Consider the following 21223-nt stretch of genomic DNA (forward strand, 5'->3'; position numbering starts at 1 on the left):
CACAGGAAACATTTCCAGTGTTTAAGCTTTCGGATGATAAATTATGATGATTACTACAACACATGACAAGGAAAAAAGTAGTAATAAAGCACTATGAAGTATAGGGCTGAGCAACGATTAATCACATCCAAAATAAAAGTTTGTGTTTACATAATATATTTGTGTGTGTACTGTGTATAATTATTTTGTATATATAAATACACACACATGCATGTATATATTTAAGAAAAATGTGTTATTTATATATAAAATATTTATATATAATATAATATAAATTATGTGTAAATGTATATACAGTATTTAAATACAAATATTTCTTAAATGTATACATGCATATGTTTGTATTTATGTATACAAAATAATTCAATAATTACAGTACACACACATATTATGTAAACACAAACTTTTATTTTGGATAAAATTTTATCGTGATAATCGTGACAGCCCTAGTATTTATTACAAAGAGAAACTTTCTAAAACTCAACTAAAATACAAACAAAATGTAAAGAAAATCCTAAACTGCATTTAACTGTGTGAAACGCAGAAAACTCGATGATCTATCATACACAGACTCTCATAATGCTCTCAGTTTGGACTTCGGCTTCATAAAGTTTGGACCGTGTGCTCGTTATGTAAGATTGCATAACATTTATGGCATTAGTCAGTAATAGCAGGAGTCCGAGGCGTGTGACATTGCTCTCAGAGGCCGGATGTGTACCGGAGGATTGATTTGATTGGCTAATTCACATCACGCTCCTTCAAGGGTTAGTTCCCCCAAACGTGGAGATTCACTCATTCCCTTGCCCTCGTGTCATTCAGACCGGCACCACTTACTCTCTTGGAGTGTTTGGAGCTGGACCGTTTTGGTCACCATTGTATATGAGGAACAGCACTGAGGCATCTCTCTTCTGTGGCTCCACATGAGGACAGATGATCACTCTGGGGGAACGATCCCATTAATAGCTTTATGTGCAGGAGAGCTGAAGTGTGTCATTTCAGTCTGTAGTCACACTGGATAACTAGTGTATGACTATCTGTGTGTAAAAAGAACACAAGTCTGTCCCAACTTTCCATTTAGAGAATTTTAGCCAAGTAAAACGTGTGTGTGTGTGTCTGTCTGTCTGTCTGTCTGTCTGTCTGTCCTGTAGCTGATCTTTGCTCCAGATGACTCTCACAGGCTCTTTGTTGAAAATACAAGTATTGTTAATGAATCGTAAAACCCAATTAGTTGCTATTTTGTGCCGTAGACTAATTAGTAATGTAATGGCTTATAGTCACTGTCAAATGTAATATGAGTAATTTAATTGTCAGAGCATTTGATGTCAGATTAAATTGTGATTTAATGAAGCGAGTGCAAACACACACACACACACTGCTGTGTTTATTTGTGCAGAAATCTCTTGCCCTGGATTCTGGGTGTGTGAGCAGCAGCCAGATGCATGTTTAAAGGTCTGTTCTAGTTCACTAAGCACTCACACACACAAGCGCACAGACACACACACACACATAGACACACACATAGCAATAAGCTTCTGTCCGTTCCAGAGCAATTATTTAGGCTGGCATGAGGATGGAGGTGGAGCTACAGTCGTCCAATCTCCCACCAGCCTCCTCCACACACACACACACACTTGCATAATCTCTGCGGAGCGAGAGACAGTCACAGGCTCTCTGCCTCTCTCAGCATGGCTGGGTCTCAGCGCCGCTGCTCGTGAACACAGATCCGCAGAGGACCATGGGGCAGTTGTGCTGCTTCCCGCTCTCCCGACCGCAGGACAAGCTCAGTAAGTGTTCGGGAGAATCGTTTCTCCCTGCATCTGTGAGGAGCGCTGCTTTTTTTCATGCAGACCGTGTCTTTCTGCAGTGCATGCATATGGAGGCGTGTGTGTGTGTGCAGCTGGGAAGCATGTTGGTTATCAGAGGACTCTGCCGGTGATTTCTGCACTGATCGGGATCTTCAGGTGGGAGTGTGTGTGGTCGTAAGACAGGTCATGTGCTCTGGGTGTGTGTCACCAAACCCACTCAAACACCAGTTAGATGTGATGCATTCAGGTCTGAAATTAGGCTGAGGATCGTTGTGTTTCTATGGATGGATGCTGTTATTGTACTGTGAAAGTGAGGAGAAGTGTTGTGGAAAACTGTTCTGAGTACATGAATCAGCAAACAATGTGTGTTTTCATGATTGTAGATGATTCACGAGTCACCAGGTTGTGACGCGGGCGTCTCGATGTGAAACACTGATCTATTATATAGATTATATCATATGATGCATCTGTTTATAGATCAGTGAGCAGAAAGCAAGTCTGTAGTGAGTTATGAGTTGTAGGTGTGTAACGATACTCGCATATCACGATTCGATACATGAACGATACGATATTATTGCGATACTACAAAACGTATGATAAAAGGATAACAAAAAATCTACCGTTGATTAAAATGTTAGATTTGTTTTTACATTGTGTGTGTAAATGAACAGGCTTGGACTTGGTGCTGGAAACACAAAGCACAGGACAATAGAGACACCAGAATAACAATATTCATGATTCTCAAGCTGAAATACTGAATTATTTTAGATGAATATGTTTGCACTCTGCCACTGACTAGATATTTTTAAAATAATGTAGGCCATTTTCTAATGGGTAACATCAGACGTTTGGCATGATCAGGACACACAAATATTCCCCCAGTGCATTATTGTACATTATATTCAACATTATATATAGTAATTTAATGTAGTAATGACACTAAAACTCTCAAAACTTGAATTTTTTTCTCATTAATTTTTATTTCGGGTGAACTATACACAATACAGATTGTTGCCTTTTTGTATTGCGATATAGGGATGTAACAATATATCATGTAACAATATAAGGTATTGTGTAGATTCTTGTAATTTTACATGCTGCATTTCAATCATTTTAAATGATGTAGAGAAGCTTATAGAAATCAATTGACTTTCAGGGCGCACATATTTAGTTGTGATACGATGTGATAGAAAAGAAAAAATATTTTGCATTTAGTTGTAATTATTCGTTTATTCACAATATACATGTCTTTTTTTGTTCACACTCTTAAAAATCAAGGTTCTTTATTGGAACCTTTAAGATCCATGGAATCTTCCCATTCCACAAAAGGCTCTTGTCTTTATAATGGAAGAAGGTTCTTGAGATTATTAAAAAATGCTTCTTTTAAGGCATCTGCCGTATACTTCCATGTTATTTCAACATTTAAGGCATCACTGTGAAACCCCTCTGTGTTTTTAAGAGCATAGGCTGCTTCTGTGTTATGAATGCCCGTGTGCACTTGAAAACTGCTGCATACTTCCACGTTATTTCAACATTAGGATGCGTGTCGCAGTCGAAGGAGCGTAATCCATCTCTGTTCAGATGAACTCAGTGCGAAGGAGACGAGTGCACATGTGTACACTAAACCCGTGCCCTACTTACAGCTCACGTGACGGGGAAGAGCGCGAGGCAGCAGAAACACACACGAGAGAGTGTATAGAGGGAGGATCTCAGGAATACAGTGTGTTCATGAAGCTGACGGGTCACAGCGAGAGCCCAGCGTGTGTGTGATGCTCTCAGAGAGAGAGGCTTGTGCTAAAGCTGTGGGATGCTAATAAATAATACACGTTCACACACACATACACACACACGGACACAGTGCTGTCTGACATCCTGGAGAGAGCTGATGCTGTTCTGCTAAAGACGTGTGAGTGTGTGTATGGAGGCCGATCAGTGTGTGTGTGTGAGATGAACTGAAGGACAGTGATCCATCAGAGTAGAAACTGCAGCCTTGAGTTCTTGAGTTCATCTCTGTAAGGTCAGATTTGATTACCTTGTGCAGTTCTTCTCCAGAGATTCTCACACACACACACACACACACACACACTCACACATATACACAGAGAAAAGAGCTCCCAAACGCACAGGGTTGTGTGTGTGTGTGTGTGTGCTTTTCGCTTTCAGCGGCTCGCCACACGAATGCTGGACACGACTGTGTATGATTCACATTTTTGTTGGATTTTATTTCGAGCTGTGGCTGATTTGCCAAACTTTCAGAATAAAGACAAAGCTAAAAAGCATGATGAATCACCAACAAAGATCAGTTTCCAGATTTAAGGCTTGTTCACACAAACAAAACCTGAAGCTGCTAAAAATAAATCTGCATTGCGTAAAGCTCTATATAAATAAATCGGACTTGACATGAAATAATATTACAGAAATAATTTGAACTTGATGAAAAAGTAAACCTGAAAAAGAAACTGATTTATTTTTTAGATTGTGTATTTAAACTATTTGATTCTGTAATCGTAGTATAGTATTTTACACAAATAAAGAAATGGTTGAAAACATAAAATGGAAGTAAGCACTCTAACCAACACTATAACTAACACTAACCAACATGCTATTAAATATACCCGAAGACTTGTTTAAAGGATATAAATGGGTATTAGCTGAATGTCAGTAGTAAATGAGAAACCATTATAGCGTTAATAACAACCTGAGCACACTGGGAAATGCAACTGTTACAAGGTGGCGATTTCATATGAATTCATACTATGTGAATTATACAAAAATGTACGATTATCATAAAGAAGTTATCATGACGCTCCACCCCTGAACACACCCGTCACTGGGCCAGAAACATCAGACGAAAACATACGAGTGAGGTCATGCGCAAACATAAATTAGTTATGAACTGCCATGAGATTGTGTTAGCCAGACTCTTGCATAAGCCAAACACTATAATACTTTTTCATTTACCGTTTACTGTAAAATGTCTCTCTGGTAATGTATTAGACACAAACGCTGAACTAATGAAGACAGAGAATGAGAGCTTATCACACTTATCAGATAAAACAACATGTGTCCTGATGCCGATAACTGCCGATATATCGGTCAGACACCACTGAGTAGGGCTGTCACTTTACATTCGAAAATCGATTGCACAATCGATCGTAACAACCCACACAAGTTTCGAAAATGAAAATAGGGAATTGATTTTAACCAAATATGTACACTACGAATTAAACAAATAAAAAAGATAGATGTAACAAAACTCACAAACAAGCAGAAAAAGAAAAAGTGCTGTAGCCATTGCGAAAGCTAAAAAGAAAACTCCCACCAATTTTACGCGCCTATATAGATCAAACTATGAAGAAGGACAAGGTGGTATGCAAACTGTGCGATCGCGAGTTCCCATATCCCAGCAGCACTACAACTGTGAGGGGCATATGCAGCTTCATCATCCAGATGTATACATGTTGAAGCCTGCAGTGATGTTTGTCATTGATGTTTTGACAGTCCACTCTGCTTATTGTTTTTCGAGAATGTTGCACGAAACTTTACGCCCTCTTTACGTTCGTCCTAATGCCTGTTAGTTGTCCGTGGATTTGCCTATAGACATGGAAAATCGATTTTACAATCGATTCAATAAACACTTATGTCTCAAAAATCGACATAAAAATCGACAGCTGTTCACACCAACAGCTGAATAAATCTCCATTTACAATACAGGTCTCGATGCCCAATTCCCATTTTTTTACTATATCCGATTTTTTTGATAACCCGCTTACATCTGTTAAAAGTGACCCATATCTGATATCTCCATTTACACTACACTTGATATGAATTGATTTATTCACGATATGAATAAAAATAACAATGTACTATTGAAACTGATTTCTTGATATCATAGTTTAATTTATTGACATGGGACAATAATTTCATCCTTATATCAAATTTATTTTATACAGATTCTTCAAGACAGTGATTATGTACACAGATCCGCTATTAAAATGTACTAACGGTCTCGTGGTAGAACTTTTGTTAAGCATGTCAGAGGTGGGTTCGAATCTGCCGTCGTATAGGTTTTTTCCTCATTAAAACCAAATGTGTTCATCAGAGATTGTATATCAAGACATGTTTGTGTGCATTTTATTGTATAATTTCACTGAAACGAATAGAGAGTCTCCACAACGGGACTGATAACAAAAGTCAAGTCAAGTCATCCTCATTTATATAGCGCTTTTAACAATGTAGATTGTTTCAAAGCAGCTTTACAGAGATAAACATATAATTTAAGGTAACAGAGATTGGTTTGGTTTTATAGTGGTTCTTGAAAAATGTTTTTTCTAGCTAAAGTTAGTTTTGATTGATTCACTTCCGTCTAAATGGTCATTTGTTATTAAATTAGGGGCCGCTAAGACGACACCGTTCTCTCTAAACAGACTAAGCATCGAGCAAAAGCATCTAAACAAAAGCATCGAGCACTCTGGATGATTATAAAGGCATCTCTTATTTAACACAAACGAACGAAATTAATACTCTGTTGGTGAACTAGAGATGTTTAATTTGTTATAAATATATCTGTACCGCGAAATGTTTCCAAAAGTCAATTTTTTCAATGACGTACGACTCGCATTGACAGGGGAATATCTGATCTGCCCAATTACACGGCAGGCGCAAATGCACACATCCGATTCATATCAGATTTATTTCCACTTATGAATGAGGCCTGAAGCTGATCTGAGAATATCGGAATCCATGCGCTTTTTTCCTGCTTACTCGTTCGCGCGTCATATCCGATCTGTGCCACATGGGAGGAAAAAATGGGAATTGGGTCACTTAACCTGTGCAGTGTAAATGAGGCCTAAATGTCTGTTCACACCAAGATCAAGATGAATTTGCTGAATGAACACCAGCTTTATTCCAGTACAGGAGGCTCTAATAGACAACCAGACTGACTCCAGGGGCCCTATTTTACCGATCTAAGTTCATTATGGCGGCAAATCAGTGCCTAAAAGAACCGTGCGCACAACTGATGCTGGCGTGTGCAGTAAATGACTTCCGCGAGAGGATAACAGATCTACTCGCGAGGAAACTGGATCTCGCGAGCCCATTCAAACCCTGCGCACGCGCATGACATCTCCTTTGCACGCAATACAAGACCTCGCGCACGCATGATCATTCCACACGCTCTTGCGTTTGATTTTCAGTCGCCTGCTGCTTTTGTTCGCGCAAACACTTTTATTTTTGCCACTCGAGGGGCGGGACTTACTGTTTTAATAACTTCTAATGTCATTGGTTACTTCATTGATTTAATGCATTGTTAATAGAATATATTCTTACCAGATACTCTATTAACAGGAAGTCTTTCTAGTGATTGCATTGTGTTGTTAAGAGATATTTACAGACTGTAATGGCGCATTTCCATGGTTATCATTGTAAATCTACAAATTTTTAAGAAGGCTATAAAGATGGCAAATTAAACTCATTTGGACATTAAAAATGTAAGATGCAAAAAGCCCAGGCTGTGATGTGGCATGTTGGTTGTTATATTCTATTTGTGTGCCGGTTGTGAGAGACTCTGGCCGCACTCCAGCAGTGTTTCTCTGAAGATGAGTTCTGTAAATAGCAGCTGGCGCTTTGCTCACTGAAGTAGGTGAAGACAAACAGACGTCCTCCAGTAAAGCACACTGTTCCTGGATGGGAAGCTCAGGTTATTCAGAGAGAGGTGAGGTCGTGACCTCTGCATATGAAACCCCTCCCAGATTAGCAGACAGGAGATGAAGCTTCCTGAGGAAATGCCATGCGCTCATTCTGGAACGCCTCGTATCCCTGTGTTTGGCTTGTTTCAGGGATGCTTGGATCTTCAGACTAGATAAACCTCTGAACACAGGCTCAGTGGACAAACATGGTTCCACTTACGGTTTTACAAAACACCAAATACATACCAATACATTCAATTCACTGCAATGAACACTAGTGGCAGTAAAACACCAATAACTATATTATTCCTTTTCACACAAATTATGATTACAGGGGCAGATTATCTATAATCGAAAACTTATTTTCACGCTCATGAAATGAGTGCATGATTTACGAGCTAAAACATTTTGACATTTTCATCATATGTTAATCTAATCTGAATCATATGTTGTGTGTGTTTTCTGCTGTAGTAAACTAAGTATTCTCGTGATGTGAAGTGCTCGGGTACAAGTCTAAGAAACACCAGTCATGATGAAAGAGCTCAAAGGCTTGTAGAAACAAGCTGAAATGACATGTTGCTTCGGTGAATGTGTTTTTATCTCACATTTAACACTATTGGGTATGGGGTTTATTGTAGATGGTACGTTATTTTCTAAAGCAAACATTATCCTTTTTACGCCACTCACATTTAATTTCTGAACTGCCATGATACATACAACAACCAACATAACATCATTACTATCAACATATCATTTTGCAGTAATGTCACCGCATGCATGTTTTTCCAAGGAGCCTTTGAAACATTTGTGTTAGAGATTAAAGGCAGGGTAGGTAGAATTCCCCCAAAATACTTTTTTCCAAATTTGTTTAAACTGTCTCTATATATCAATGCATAATTAAAACGTAAGTACTCTGGAAAATAAATAATAAAAATCGAGTGTCTGTAGTCCTCTCAGGACTGTAATAAACACAGCTCATTATTCCATTCGGGACGAAAGAAATGATTGGCTGGGGCGACTGTCACTCTCCCTCGCTACCATGGATACCACCTCTGCTGATACAGGAGCAGCCCAAATGCGTGCACGCGTTTGAAGAGGCACGGAAGCTAGTAATAACAATTATGGCTATATAAAATTAAATTCCAGTACCTGCATATAGAGGCAGCGAAGTCAAACAAGTTAAAAAAAGGGAGAAAGTAGTTGAAAAGGCTATGAACAAAAAGTCTTTGGATAAATCAAGAAATCATACGAGAGTCAATATCGGTGTGGCTTTTCCACAGTGGCGATAACTGAGGGATCTCAAGGGGCTGAAAAGTGACTCCATGATGGCTTTATTTCTGCTGGACAGGTAATCTTGCTGTTTTCATTTTGATGGCATTTATTTTTTCATGAAGCATGTGTCACTAGCACACGTAGCTACCTAATATAGCTACCTAACGTTACGTAGCATAACTAACGTTACACTGGCTTAGCTATGACAGTGTAACTTTGGTGTCGGCTGGTATAACGTTACTGTTAGTGAGCCATGGTTGAGACGATAAATAAGCAATACCTTGCACGACCTCCTCTGCTTCGCCCTCAACCCCGGACCTGTCCTTGAGCCGACGATGCGGTACTTGTCTCCGGAGTGTAGTCCTAATCAGAGCCAACAGTGCTTTCATCGTGGAAGCTCTTTCATGCAAAACACCTGTATATGTTATGAATCTTAGAAATTCACTTTCATCACAGTGTAACCGATAGTAACGGCAAACATGTATCAATGAAGCTATTTATAGCTTTGCCTTATATTGAGTTCGATTCGGTTACGAGCTAGTAAAATATTTTAAACTTTACCAGTATCGATATGCGAGCTTGATAGTTGAGTACTAACAGCCATGTTAATTGTTTATATTCATACTGATAATGATGAAGTTAGTTATTTTATTACTTGTGATTCTGACATGATGTCACTACATGCACTGCGCTCCTCTCTGCTCGGCGCTGGTAAACACGTCCGACTCTTCCAGCTGAGCGAACGGCCGAGATCGCACGTTCATGTGTTTTGGGGGCGTGGCTTTGGAAGGAGCCGAGAAGGGAGGGGGTGGGAGTTAATGGAATAATGAGCTGTGTTTATTGCAGTCCTGAGAGGACTACAGACACTACAGATTTTTATAATTTCTTTTCCAGATTACTTACATTTTAATTATGCATTGATATATGAAGACAGTTTAAACTAATTTGGAAAAAAGTATTTTGGGGGAATTCTACCTACCCTGTCTTTAAGAATTGTCTTTAAAGAATATATCTCTGAATTATTTTTTGGCAGTGTAGTAGGAAAAGTTGACTTGACTGGATCATCTCTGTTTCGTTGTGAGATCTGTGGCCTCATTTATAAAGACGTGCGTAGAATGATCCTAAAGGTGAATGTAGAAAAAGTTTCAGAATATTTATACGATTTTATCTTTGCATTGTAATAAACCGTGTTGGATTATTTTAATTACCAGTATAGATAAGCACAGAAAGCACAAGTACATTTTCATGCTTTGGCCTTTATAAATCCTGGTTTCTTCCTCACTTTTGACGTAGGATCCGTTCGTACATGCGTTTTATAAACGTAATCAGTGTTTTTTCTGTGGGTGTTCAGTGATCAATGTTTTACTGTGACTGACTTTCTTCTCAAATCTTCCTGTATTCAGTGTTTAAGTTGTTCTGTGTAGCAGTAGATGAACAGAGAGACACTAGAGAGACTGTTGTTGTGTTTTGGACTGTGACTCTATGATGATTAAATGAAAACCAGTCAGTTATTGTGTAAGTTATTGTGTCAGTTGTAGACTCAAATGACAGTGTTTTGATATGAGTATCAAATCAATCACAGAATCAAATTAGGCTGCACAAACAAATAACTAATTAAAACTAGGATGCTTTTCATCATGAAGTGTTGATCACAGCATTACTTTTGATCTGCTCATGTTGTGTCAGTGTTGCATCTGTTGTGTGTTTGCGTTAGTTGAGTGTTATAAGCTGTGAGTGATGCAGTGACCGTGGAGAACTCTAGTGTGTCTGCTGCTCATGAGTGAGACAGCTGATCTTACACTCCTGTTCACACTGACAAAAAAAAAATGCTTCTGAAAAGTGTCTCCTACATTTTACATGTGCCCCTATAAGGCCCCCAATAATGTTTTGTTTTCTCCTACAACAGGTTTAAATGCATCCAAAGTCAAAAAAATAATTATCATAATTTTTTTTTTATTATCACTGCAGCATCAGGTCTTTTCTCACAGTGTCTGAAACGGTTTGAGCAGCATCCAAAATTGAATACCTCTCTACTATATATAGTGGGTGAAAACCATATGCCAACAGAGTAGTTCGTCCCAATACAGTATTCATAAAATAGCAGGTGAAAAGTCCCCGGATGACCCACTGCTTCCACTGACATGCATTTGATGGACACTTTACTATCCCACGTGGCCACGGGGAGGATTTGTATATTTTTGTGGAAATTTTTGTGGGATTTGCTAAACTATTCATTTTTGGAAAGGTTATTGTATAAGGAGTCAGAAAATCAATGTTTGCATTTGCCCAGATGTCTATGTGCCGGCCATATTGATTTTTTTTTTAAATGGCCGCCATAAAACTTTAATTTGTAATATCTCGGTTTCTGAATAAGCTGGAATGTTGATTTTAACTGCTAAACCCACATTTTCAGGGTCAGGAAATCCAATGGTACTAGTTACAAAGCTACAAGACTTTACCACATTAACCCATAGATACATAAGTGGGTCAAAAATGACCCGGTGGTGTCGTTTTCTTGCAATATCATTTAATATTCCATGTTCCTCAAAAACCATGTTTTTTTATCATCCCATTGAAATACATCCACAATATGGGTACAAAAAACTACACATCACAAGCAGTTGGTCAGATAACTCTGAGTTCGAAGAGTTTAAAATTAGCTAATGTAAAACATGGATGTTCTGGAACTATCGACATGCACATTTAGACCACAGTATGATTAAGCAACCTTTTTAATTAGACAGTTTCTATACATCATCATAATCCTCATCGCTTTCATACATCACGGCTTGGGAATCGTCATCGTTCTGGCACTGGCTGCTGCACTGACACATGTCAGTACAGGCTAAGTCCTTAGCTCTGCAGGAGCACCTCCCAGAAGAGCAGTCAGATTTACACTTGCATTGAACCATCTCAAGGATGGCCTTTGGGGCTGGGAGGACCTCTGTGGTCACTGGTTTGAGCATGCCATCCGAGTTTTAAAGTATCCGTTTTGCTGAGGATCCAGCTGTGGATCCTGCAGAGCAACTGCTGCTTGTGCCCATACTCTTGTTTGGACATGGACTCTCAAGATGTGCTGCTACAGAACTCCAAGTGTTGGAGGGAGCTTGTCATTTCTGCCCTATGTTTGCAGAAGAGATGCCATTGCATTTGTGTGATTGCCTTGATGTTGATCCCCTTGGGCGAGTAAGCTGCACATATAAAGGATTCCAGGGCTGACAGCATTCCTTCTGTCACAGCTGCTTCATCCAAAAGCATCTGCAGAGCTTTGAGGTAGACCTGCAGCCAGGTCGCCTTGCCTATGCGGGAGAACCTTCCTGTGTTGTCAGCCCCAGTGAATGCATGGAAGGCTGGCAAAGCCTTTGCTCTTTCTTTACCCAGAGCTCGCCACAGTGATTCAATCTAAACAGCACCAGAGGCCATAGAAATGGACGTGTTTTTCAACATGAGATCATAGTTTGCTGTGACTAGCACTAAAACATCTGTATTTGGTGAGAAAAACACCAACTGTGCATCATGTGGGTTTCGCTGTGAAGCCAGCACAGCCTGGTGGATCAGCAGTGTGTCTGCTTCTTCATGGTTGTTTTCTTGAAAGACAAGGTCTTTGTTGCTCCCAGTGAGCCCAGAAGCAGATGTGATGATCAGCTTGGAGGATCCCTTGTTTTGCCAGCAATATATTCTGTCAGATCACTCTTAGTCCTGTCATGGGAGAGGAACCTGCTCATTGGGATGTTTGATTTTTTTTTTTTTTTCATCTCTGACTTGATACTGAATAGATAAAGCCACTCAGATTCTTGACTGTCAATTCAGTCGCTGTTTTTTTTGCTTAGCTTCTGCACAAGCTAAGCACCATTCCGTCCACCAGTGTCATTAGTCAGTATCATTAGTTAATCTTTATCTGAAGTCAAATTGGTCTACTCTGCTCTGATTGGTTAGATGGCCCAGTCTGTTGTGATTGGTCTACTCCACTCTGATTGGTCAAATGGCCCAGTCTGTTGTGATTGGTCTACTCTACTCTGATTGGTCAAATGGCCCATTCAGTTGATATTGGTCTGCTCTGCTCTGATTGGTCAGATGGCCCAGTCTGTTGTGATTGGTTGTCTCTACTCTGATTGGTCAAATGGCCCAGCCTGTTGTGATTGGTCTGCTCTGCTCTGATTGGTCAAATGGCCCAGTCTGTTGTGATTGGTCTACTCTACTCTGATTGGTCAAATGGCCCATTCAGTTGATATTGGTCTGCTCTGCTCTGATTGGTCAGATGGCCCAGTCTGTTGTGATTGGTCGTCTCTACTCTGATTGGTCAAATGGCCCAGTCCGTTGTGATTGGTCTGCTCTACTCTGATTGGTCAGATGGCCCAGTCTGTTGTGATTGGTCCGAAACCAAACGGCCATTACCAAATCTGAATTTCAGCTTTTCCTCAGCACTTGATACACAGAAATACAAACAGTAACCCGTTTCAGGCAGTTCAGAATCACTTCTTTCTTTTGGGAGACAATAACTTCATCCCAATTCAGAGGCTGCATCCACAAAGGTGGGACTGTGTTTTTAAATGGGACCGTCTATCTCTTGTCGCCTAGCAACTGTGACAGCTACCGTTGATCGTCAGTTGTAACGTTTTCGCTGGACTTTTTTTAGTTGCAAACAGGGTTCACAACCTGTCTAAATATGTTCACCATTATCCATTTATGTTACATAATAAAGAGTATAAACTATATATAATCGCATCTTGGTAAGATATGTCAACATTTGAACCGCTCTAAAAAAAATGTTTTGTGTGTACATTTGTATCGTTAGATATTCAAGTAAGTTGAAACATAATACCTGCATTTGAAAGTGTAATCTGGCTAGGGCTGCAACTAACGATTATTTTGATAATCGATTAATCGGACGATTATTTTTTCGATTAATCGATTAATCGGATAGAAATTAAATTAGATTTTTTTTTTTATTATAACTAAATAAAACCTTAAATCAGGGTATTTATGTGTAAAAGTGTACTTTAAAAAGTGCAAAAGCCACACATTGAGTTTTACTAATATCAATATTTGCATTGTTTTTAATGATAATTGCTGATGGCAAGTTGACAAACATGATTATTGTTAAAAAAAAAATATCCAACATATTATGTTTTAACTCAATTTTTGTTAAAACAAATTTACACAGACATGTTGTTCAGATGTGAATATCTGAACTAAAAACAAACTAAAAACATCTAAAATATATAATTCATTTAATTTTTATTTAAAATTAATTATATATAAGGAATATAAGGATAAAGAATATAATATATATTATATATAATATATAAAAGAATAATATAAGGATAAATTGATTAAATAAATATAGAAAGACTGAAAACAATTGTGTGAACGTAGAGCCGCAGTAGATCGCGTTTGAAAAACAATTAAAACTTAGTAGACAAATGCTATAAAAAGAGAACGGAATGGAGGTAACGTTACCCAGCAAGCTAACAGGCTTGAGTAAAGGACAGGAGAAATTATGCATTAGTGCACAAGCATTCGCTGAAAACCACTGAGTACAGTGACTAAAAAACAATATTTTACTGCTGCTGTTATTAACTGCCTTTATATTTAGTGCTTCGCTTTGTAAAGACCGTTTTAATTTAACCTATTTCTGCGGTAGCGCTATTTTAATCCATCACTTACGTTGCGAGCGAACTGATTGCGCAACCTGATGCTCGAGACAAAATACAGACATCCCAAGATCCCGGAAGTCCCGGGAGTCTCCCGCATATTGATTGCGGCTCCCTGATGCCCGCGAATTAGTTCAAACTCCCGAAATCTAGAGCGCGCATGCGAGACAGAAGAGACTGCTCCAAACCGTGTAGTGCGCGCGCTCGGCAGAGCGCCTGAGGGAGAGAGACCTTGCGTGTGTGTGCGTACCAGTAAACGCTCCCCGTGACGTAAGCAGACCAACTAATCGATAATGACATTCGTTGACAACGATTTTCATAATCGATTATAATCGATTTTATCGATTAGTTGTTGCAGCCCTAAATCTGGCGTTGTCTGTCAAAAAAATCCTATTGTCACTCACGTGCAATGAATCTTGGGATAGGCTAGGCTGTGAAGGATCCATGAGCTGTATCCTTCATTGGCCGGGAAACGAAAGCTGGGACGCGGTGACGCAATCGACCTTTGAAGGATGCAGCATTTATATATATTTTTTGCACTTTGATCTGTGAAACTTTTCTGCGAAAGCAGACCTTTTGCATTCACAAACATCTGCATTACACACTGCATGAAAGGTATATCTGAAAAAGCATAATAAGGGCCCTTTAAAATGATTTGGGATTTACTATTGAATGAGATGCACTGTAGACAATGTGTTTTTTCCAATGACATTCGAATCAGCAAGGAGCATATGTGGTATAATGTATCGGACATATTCAACAACATTATTCATGATAATTACAGAATCAAGGGAAATAATCAGCAATGTAATTTTTGTCACAATCATGACATGCAGCCCTGGAATTAAAGCTGTCCTAATTGTTCATAAATCTACAAAGCATGATCTCAGGAGTATTAATCAGCCGTGATTGAGCAGATGCGTTGAGGTGAATCAGTGGGATCTCGTCATGCTTCATCACAGACCATCTGTGTGATTGTGATGGTTTCTGATGCTGCTGTGGTTGTGGCCAAATCACTTCAGGTTGCTAAATGTGTTGTTTATCTTGCAGATCTTCTGCAAAGCAGGCAGCGTGCTGAACGGACAAGTACGTGTTCCTCCTTCACTGTCTCTGTGTAGTATACTTCAACCCCTCACTACCCTACTACTGAGGGCACTAGACACAGATTCACCCCCACTGTGTTTGTTTGCAGTAGTAGAGACTGACGTTTTTCCATTACTTAAGGGATGCACAATATATGGGTGCGCAAATCAGCATTGTAACTTCTCAGCTGATGTGCTGGAATGGAAGTAGAGAATATTTTATTCATTTCAAACAGTGAATTATATATATTCTTTGCCAGCTAACAGAAGTATTATAAAAAGCACAGCAAATGTGCAATTATCGATTGTAGCTTCAGTGTAACAGACACTTAGTTTTATCATATCAGTTATGAACAGTAACATACAAATAATTATAGAAGAATGATTCAATAAAATGAGCGGTTATTATATCTATTTTTGAAACGGCAAATTATGACTTTTTTTATTTTTATGAATACTGTTTTAAAAAACTACTGTTCACCACCAGTTTTGGGTCAGTATTGTATTTTTTTTTAAAGAAATTAATACTTTTATTCATCAAGGACACTTCAAAATTTATAAATTTTTACAGTAAATATATTTATAACGTTACTAAAGATTTCTATTTCAAATAAATGCTGTTCTTTTCAAAAAACTGTTCATCAAAAAAATCCTACAAAATAAAATGTATTATGGTTTCCACAAAAATATGAAAGGTTTTCAACATTGACAAAATAATAAATGTTTCTTGAGCATTAAATCATCATATTAGAAGGATTTCTGAAGAATCATGTGACAATGAAGACTGGAGTAATGAGGCTGAAAATTCAGCTTTGATCACAGACATTTTCCTGTATTTTTGATCAAATAAATGCTTGAAATACATGAAGATACATAAAACAATCTCCCCGACCCCAAACGGTAGTGAACATATCAGCTAAATAATTGTTGGTTATTGTATTAGTCAAAATGTCTATATCTGTGCATCCCTACATTGATATTCCTGTTTATATAAATCTAAAATATCTGAGAAAAAGAGTCATTGTGATGGTACATGGTTAGCAGCTGTAACCCTGACCCTGGGTCTGACCGACAGTCACAGAGTAAAGGCCCGTTCACACCATGACGATAACGATAAAGATATAGTTCTAAAAATCATTTCCAATATTAAAGAATAGCAGAGTTCACATCACAGCTATAACGATATAGAGAAACGATATCTTTGGGATCACATTCAGAACAATTTTTTCTAGCTGATGAACAATAAAACACTGACAGCCAATCAGAATCCATTCTAATTTAAAAGGCTCACACATTTAAAATGGCAGACGACATTGTGGAGAAGTTAAAGGACAATTCCGGGCAAAAATGAAAAAAGAATCGACCGTTCTCTAGGATGCGTTTTCATGATAATCGAATGTACCCAGTTTTAACGTTAGTTTTAGTTTAACCACAGATTAGCAGATTAGAAGATACTTTATAAAGACAGTACACTTTGCGTTTACAGACAGGAGCCATCTTTGGAAAACAGTCTCGACCATTCGAACCACGAACGCCGTGCTACGTCCTGGTCGATAGTCACAGTTCAGCTCACGTAGCACGGCGTTTGTGGTTCGACTGGTCGAGACTGTTTTCCAAAGATGGCTCCTGCCTATATACGTGAAGTGTACTGTCTTTATAAAGTATCTTCTTTTTACACTGTCTGTACACTTACAAACTTGCAAAGTTCTCAATGCTTCGGTTTGCAGGTAACGACCCTCATTATGCTAAAGTGTTAGTGTGAGGCTATTTTGAGCCTTGTTAGTGGTATTAACTAGTGATTTTTATTTTTTACATATTCTATGCCCCGTACACTAGCGTTATAAGCTAATCTGTGGTTAAACTAAAACTAAAGATAAAACTGGGTACATTCGATCATCATGAAAACGCATCCCAGAGAACAGAGTGTACCCATGTGTTATTTAATCCTAGGTTCATTTTTGGCCGGAATTGTCCTTTAATCGCCGAGGTCCAGAAAAATCCAGCACTGTTTGACAAGTTCTCAAGTTCCCTTCTCAAGAAAATGTATATGGAAAACAATCGTTCACACCCTCTGAATAAACAGAAGTTTTATCTCAGGTATCCAGCGCTCGTTTCCACAACATTGTCTTGCTTCCTCTGAAGTTGCGGTGAAAAAGACTAGGTGTTGTTTTTATTCCACTATATTGACTCCGTCAGCTAAATCTACAATTAGATTATTATATGGATTACACTAGCTTCACTCTAAGCACATCACGCTGAGGAAATCTGCTGGTTGAAGCTGTGTAAATGCAACTAGAACAGCAAAAACATGTTCAAGGACGTCGTACACACTTTGAAATCGCAGCGCGAGCTTAGAATAAACAGACGGTATCGTTCATTGGTGTGGACGTAAATATAGTTATCGTTATAGTTATCGTTTGTTGGTGTGAACGCAAATATAGTTATCATTATGGTTATCTGTATAGTTATCGTTATAGTTATCTTTATAGTTATCGTTCGTTTGTGTGGACACAAATACAGTTATCGTTATAGTTATTATAGTTATCTTTAATAGTTATCATTCGTTGGTGTGGACACAAATATAGTTATCGTTATAGTTATTTTTATAGTTATCGTTCGTTAGTGTAGACGCAAATATAGTGAACGTTTATAGTTATCTTTTATAGTTATGTTTGGTGGTGTGGACGTAAATATATTTATCGTTATAGTTATCGTTCGTTTATGTGGATGCACATATAGTAATCGTTGTAGTTATCGTTATAGTCATCGTTTGTTGGTGTGAACGCAAATATAGTCATCGTTATAGTTATTGTTCGTTGGTGTGGACCCAAATATAGTTATCGTTATAGTTATTGTTCATTTCTGTGGACGCAAATATAGTTATCGTTATAGTCATCGTTCGTTGGTGTGAACGCAAATATAGTTATAGTTATTGTTCATTTGTGTGGACGCAAATGTAGTTATCGTTATAGTTATTGTTCATTTCTGTGGACGCAAATATAGTTATCGTTATAGTCATCGTTCGTTGGTGTGAACGCAAATATAGTTATAGTTATTGTTCATTTGTGTGGACGCAAATATAGTTATTGTTATAGTCATCGTTCGTTGGTGTGAACGCAATTATAGTTATCGTTATAGTTATTGTTCATTTGTGTGGACGCAAATATAGTTATCGTTATAGTTATCGTTTGTTGGTGTGGACGCAAATATAGTTATCGATATAGTTATTTTAATAGTTATCGTTCGTTAGTGTGGACGCAAATATAGTTAATGTTTATAGTTATCTTTTATAGTTATGTTCGGTGGTGTGGACGTAAATATATTAATCGTTATAGTCATCGTTCGTTGGTGTGAACGCAAATATAGTTATCGTTATAGTTATCGTTCGTTGGTGTGGACCCAAATATAGTTATCGTCATAGTTATTGTTCATTTGTGTGGACGCAAATATAGTTGTCGTTATAGTCATCGTTCGTTGGTGTGAACGCAAATATAGTTATCGTTATAGTTATTGTTCATTTGCGTGGACGCAAATATAGTTATCGTTATTGTTCATTTGTGTGGACGCAAATATAGTTCTCGTTATAGTTATCGTTTTTTGGTGTGGACGCAAATATAGTTATCGATATAGGTATCGTTCATTGGTGTGAACGGGCCTTTAGACATGTGTTTGCTCATCTGATCTGTGTGTGTGTGCTCGGGTAGGCTTTCACTGACCGCTCTCTCTCTGTGTGTGTGTGTAGGTGTTAAGAAAGCGGACGATGAGGAGTTAGTGAGTCTGAGTAAGCGGCTGGTTGAGGACGCCGTGTCGAGAGCTGTGCAACAGTACATAGAGGAAACCCAGCAAAACGGATCCGCGCCGAAAGACCAGGGTCCGCCAGGGTCCGCAGGCAAACTCAACAGCAACAAATGACCCTGCGACCCCTGACCCCACCGCCACAAGCGGCTTCGAACCGCAGCACACATGGTGTGTGTAGAGAAGCTAGTGTGTGAGCACTAGTGAAGTCGAGTGTGTAAGATAAGGCCGATGCACACTGGACTCAAACACACACTGATTCCCCTGTCTTCCCTCTTCTCTTCACCCCGTCTCTCACGCTTCGTGTGTGTTGGATCCTTCCCAGAGTGCATCAGGAGTCTGAACCAGTGTTGCTTTGAAATATTCACATCGACAATCACAGTGAACGGCTCAGTTTGACCTGCAGACCAGCAGCCCAATCCAAAGCCAGACTCATGACCTGCGTTACCAACATGCCTGTTGATCTGTGCGTGTCATATGATGATGATGATGTGTGTGTGTGTGTTTGTGTTGTGCCGTAGGGTGTGTGTGCGCTCAGAGCAGGATGGATCAGGAAAGAGAGCGCGGGCGGACACAGGTACAGGCCATAAAGACACTGTTAGCGCAAGAAAACACTCGAGCGAAGATCCTGCTGGAACTCAACCAGTCCATCGGAGGAACTGTGCACTGATCCGGGTGACACACACACACACACAGACCTTCACTGACGTAACAAACCAGCAAAACCTCTTACACACTTTCTGTGAGGTTTAGAAAGCCACACACACACACACACACACACACACACACACACACACACACAAACACACTCGCTGACACACACACACACACACACACACACAAACACAAACACACACTGAAGGGAGGCCGGCCTGAACTAGTCTTAGTATTGTCTTTGAGCTGATTTGATTGGAGCATTTGATGTCGATGATGAGTCAGATGTCGATGATGTGTCAGACGAGCACCCACAGTGGCCTTAGAGACATCACACCTTGTTATGATATTACTGAAGAACATTTGTTTTGTTTAGTTCACAAATTCATATTTTCACCAGAACCTTAAAATGTGTCTTTTTATGCTCCTTGTCCTTGAGTTTCCCGTATTCATGAAGTGTTGAAGCCGCCATGTTTCATGTAAACAGTACTATGATGTAATCATTTAGATTTTTGTTTCCCATCTGTCACTTTTTTACTCTTAAAAATAAAGGACAAGGTGACGGCGACTCTGCGTGATGCATTCTCATTAATGTGATGTTTTTGTTATAAATGATTGTCAGTGGTTTTCTCAGGGGTTAACTCTGAGCGTTTGCAACGCTTCCCTCTTTCATACTGCCATCGGCCAAGCGTGAGAGAGACGAGTGAGTGTGTGTTCTGGAGCACAGACGCAGAAATAAACCTCATTACCATTACCTTATTACTCATTATAGTTTTTAAAACAATCATCTGATCATCCTGGAGGTTCACTTATTCTACACAACATGTACTGTACTCTATACATGTTTAGTAGCAAAATATTTTTATGTAAATCATAAATTGTCATATTCAAACAACTGGTATTTCAGAGTTTTCATAAATAATTACCATTCAAAAGTTTGACATCAGTAAAAACAATCTTACTACTTTTTACTACTTTTATTCATCGAGGATGCATTAAATTGATCAAACGTGACAGTAAAGACATGTATAATGTTACTAAAGCTTTCTATTTCAAGTAAATACTGATCTTTTGAACTTTATTGATCAAAGAATCCTTAATAAAATTAAATATATGAATAAAATGTTTTCTTCTGTTCAACATTGATAATAATCATACAAGTTTTTTTGAGCATCAAATCATCATATTAGAATGATTTCTGTAGGATCATGTGACACAAGACTGGAGTAATCACAGAAATAAACTTTACTATATACTCACATAGAAAACAGATA

The 21223-nt window shown here is 38.7% G+C and overlaps 1 protein-coding gene across 4 annotated transcripts in view; it reads left to right on the plus strand.

Annotated features, from left to right (window-relative positions):
- akap7 (A kinase (PRKA) anchor protein 7) overlaps positions 1–20517 on the plus strand; it is a 54011-nt gene extending 33494 nt beyond the window's left edge. For 2 of the 4 annotated variants that reach the window (XM_077220364.1, XM_077220365.1), the window contains exons 8-9: positions 15469–15504; positions 19243–20517. In XM_077220364.1, the coding sequence (XP_077076479.1) occupies positions 15469–15504; positions 19243–19412 (206 nt within the window). In that variant the 3' untranslated portion in view covers positions 19413–20517. The remainder of the gene's footprint in view (positions 1–15468; positions 15505–19242) is intronic. The other 2 variants (XM_077220366.1, XM_077220367.1) reach the window with 1 other exon arrangement.
- The last annotated feature ends 706 nt before the right edge of the window (positions 20518–21223 follow it).

This window comes from Siphateles boraxobius, unplaced genomic scaffold (assembly GCF_051911475.1).
Source record: "Siphateles boraxobius isolate OS27281-9 unplaced genomic scaffold, OSU_SipBor_1 8, whole genome shotgun sequence".
NCBI classification, from domain to species: Eukaryota; Metazoa; Chordata; class Actinopteri; order Cypriniformes; family Leuciscidae; genus Siphateles; species Siphateles boraxobius.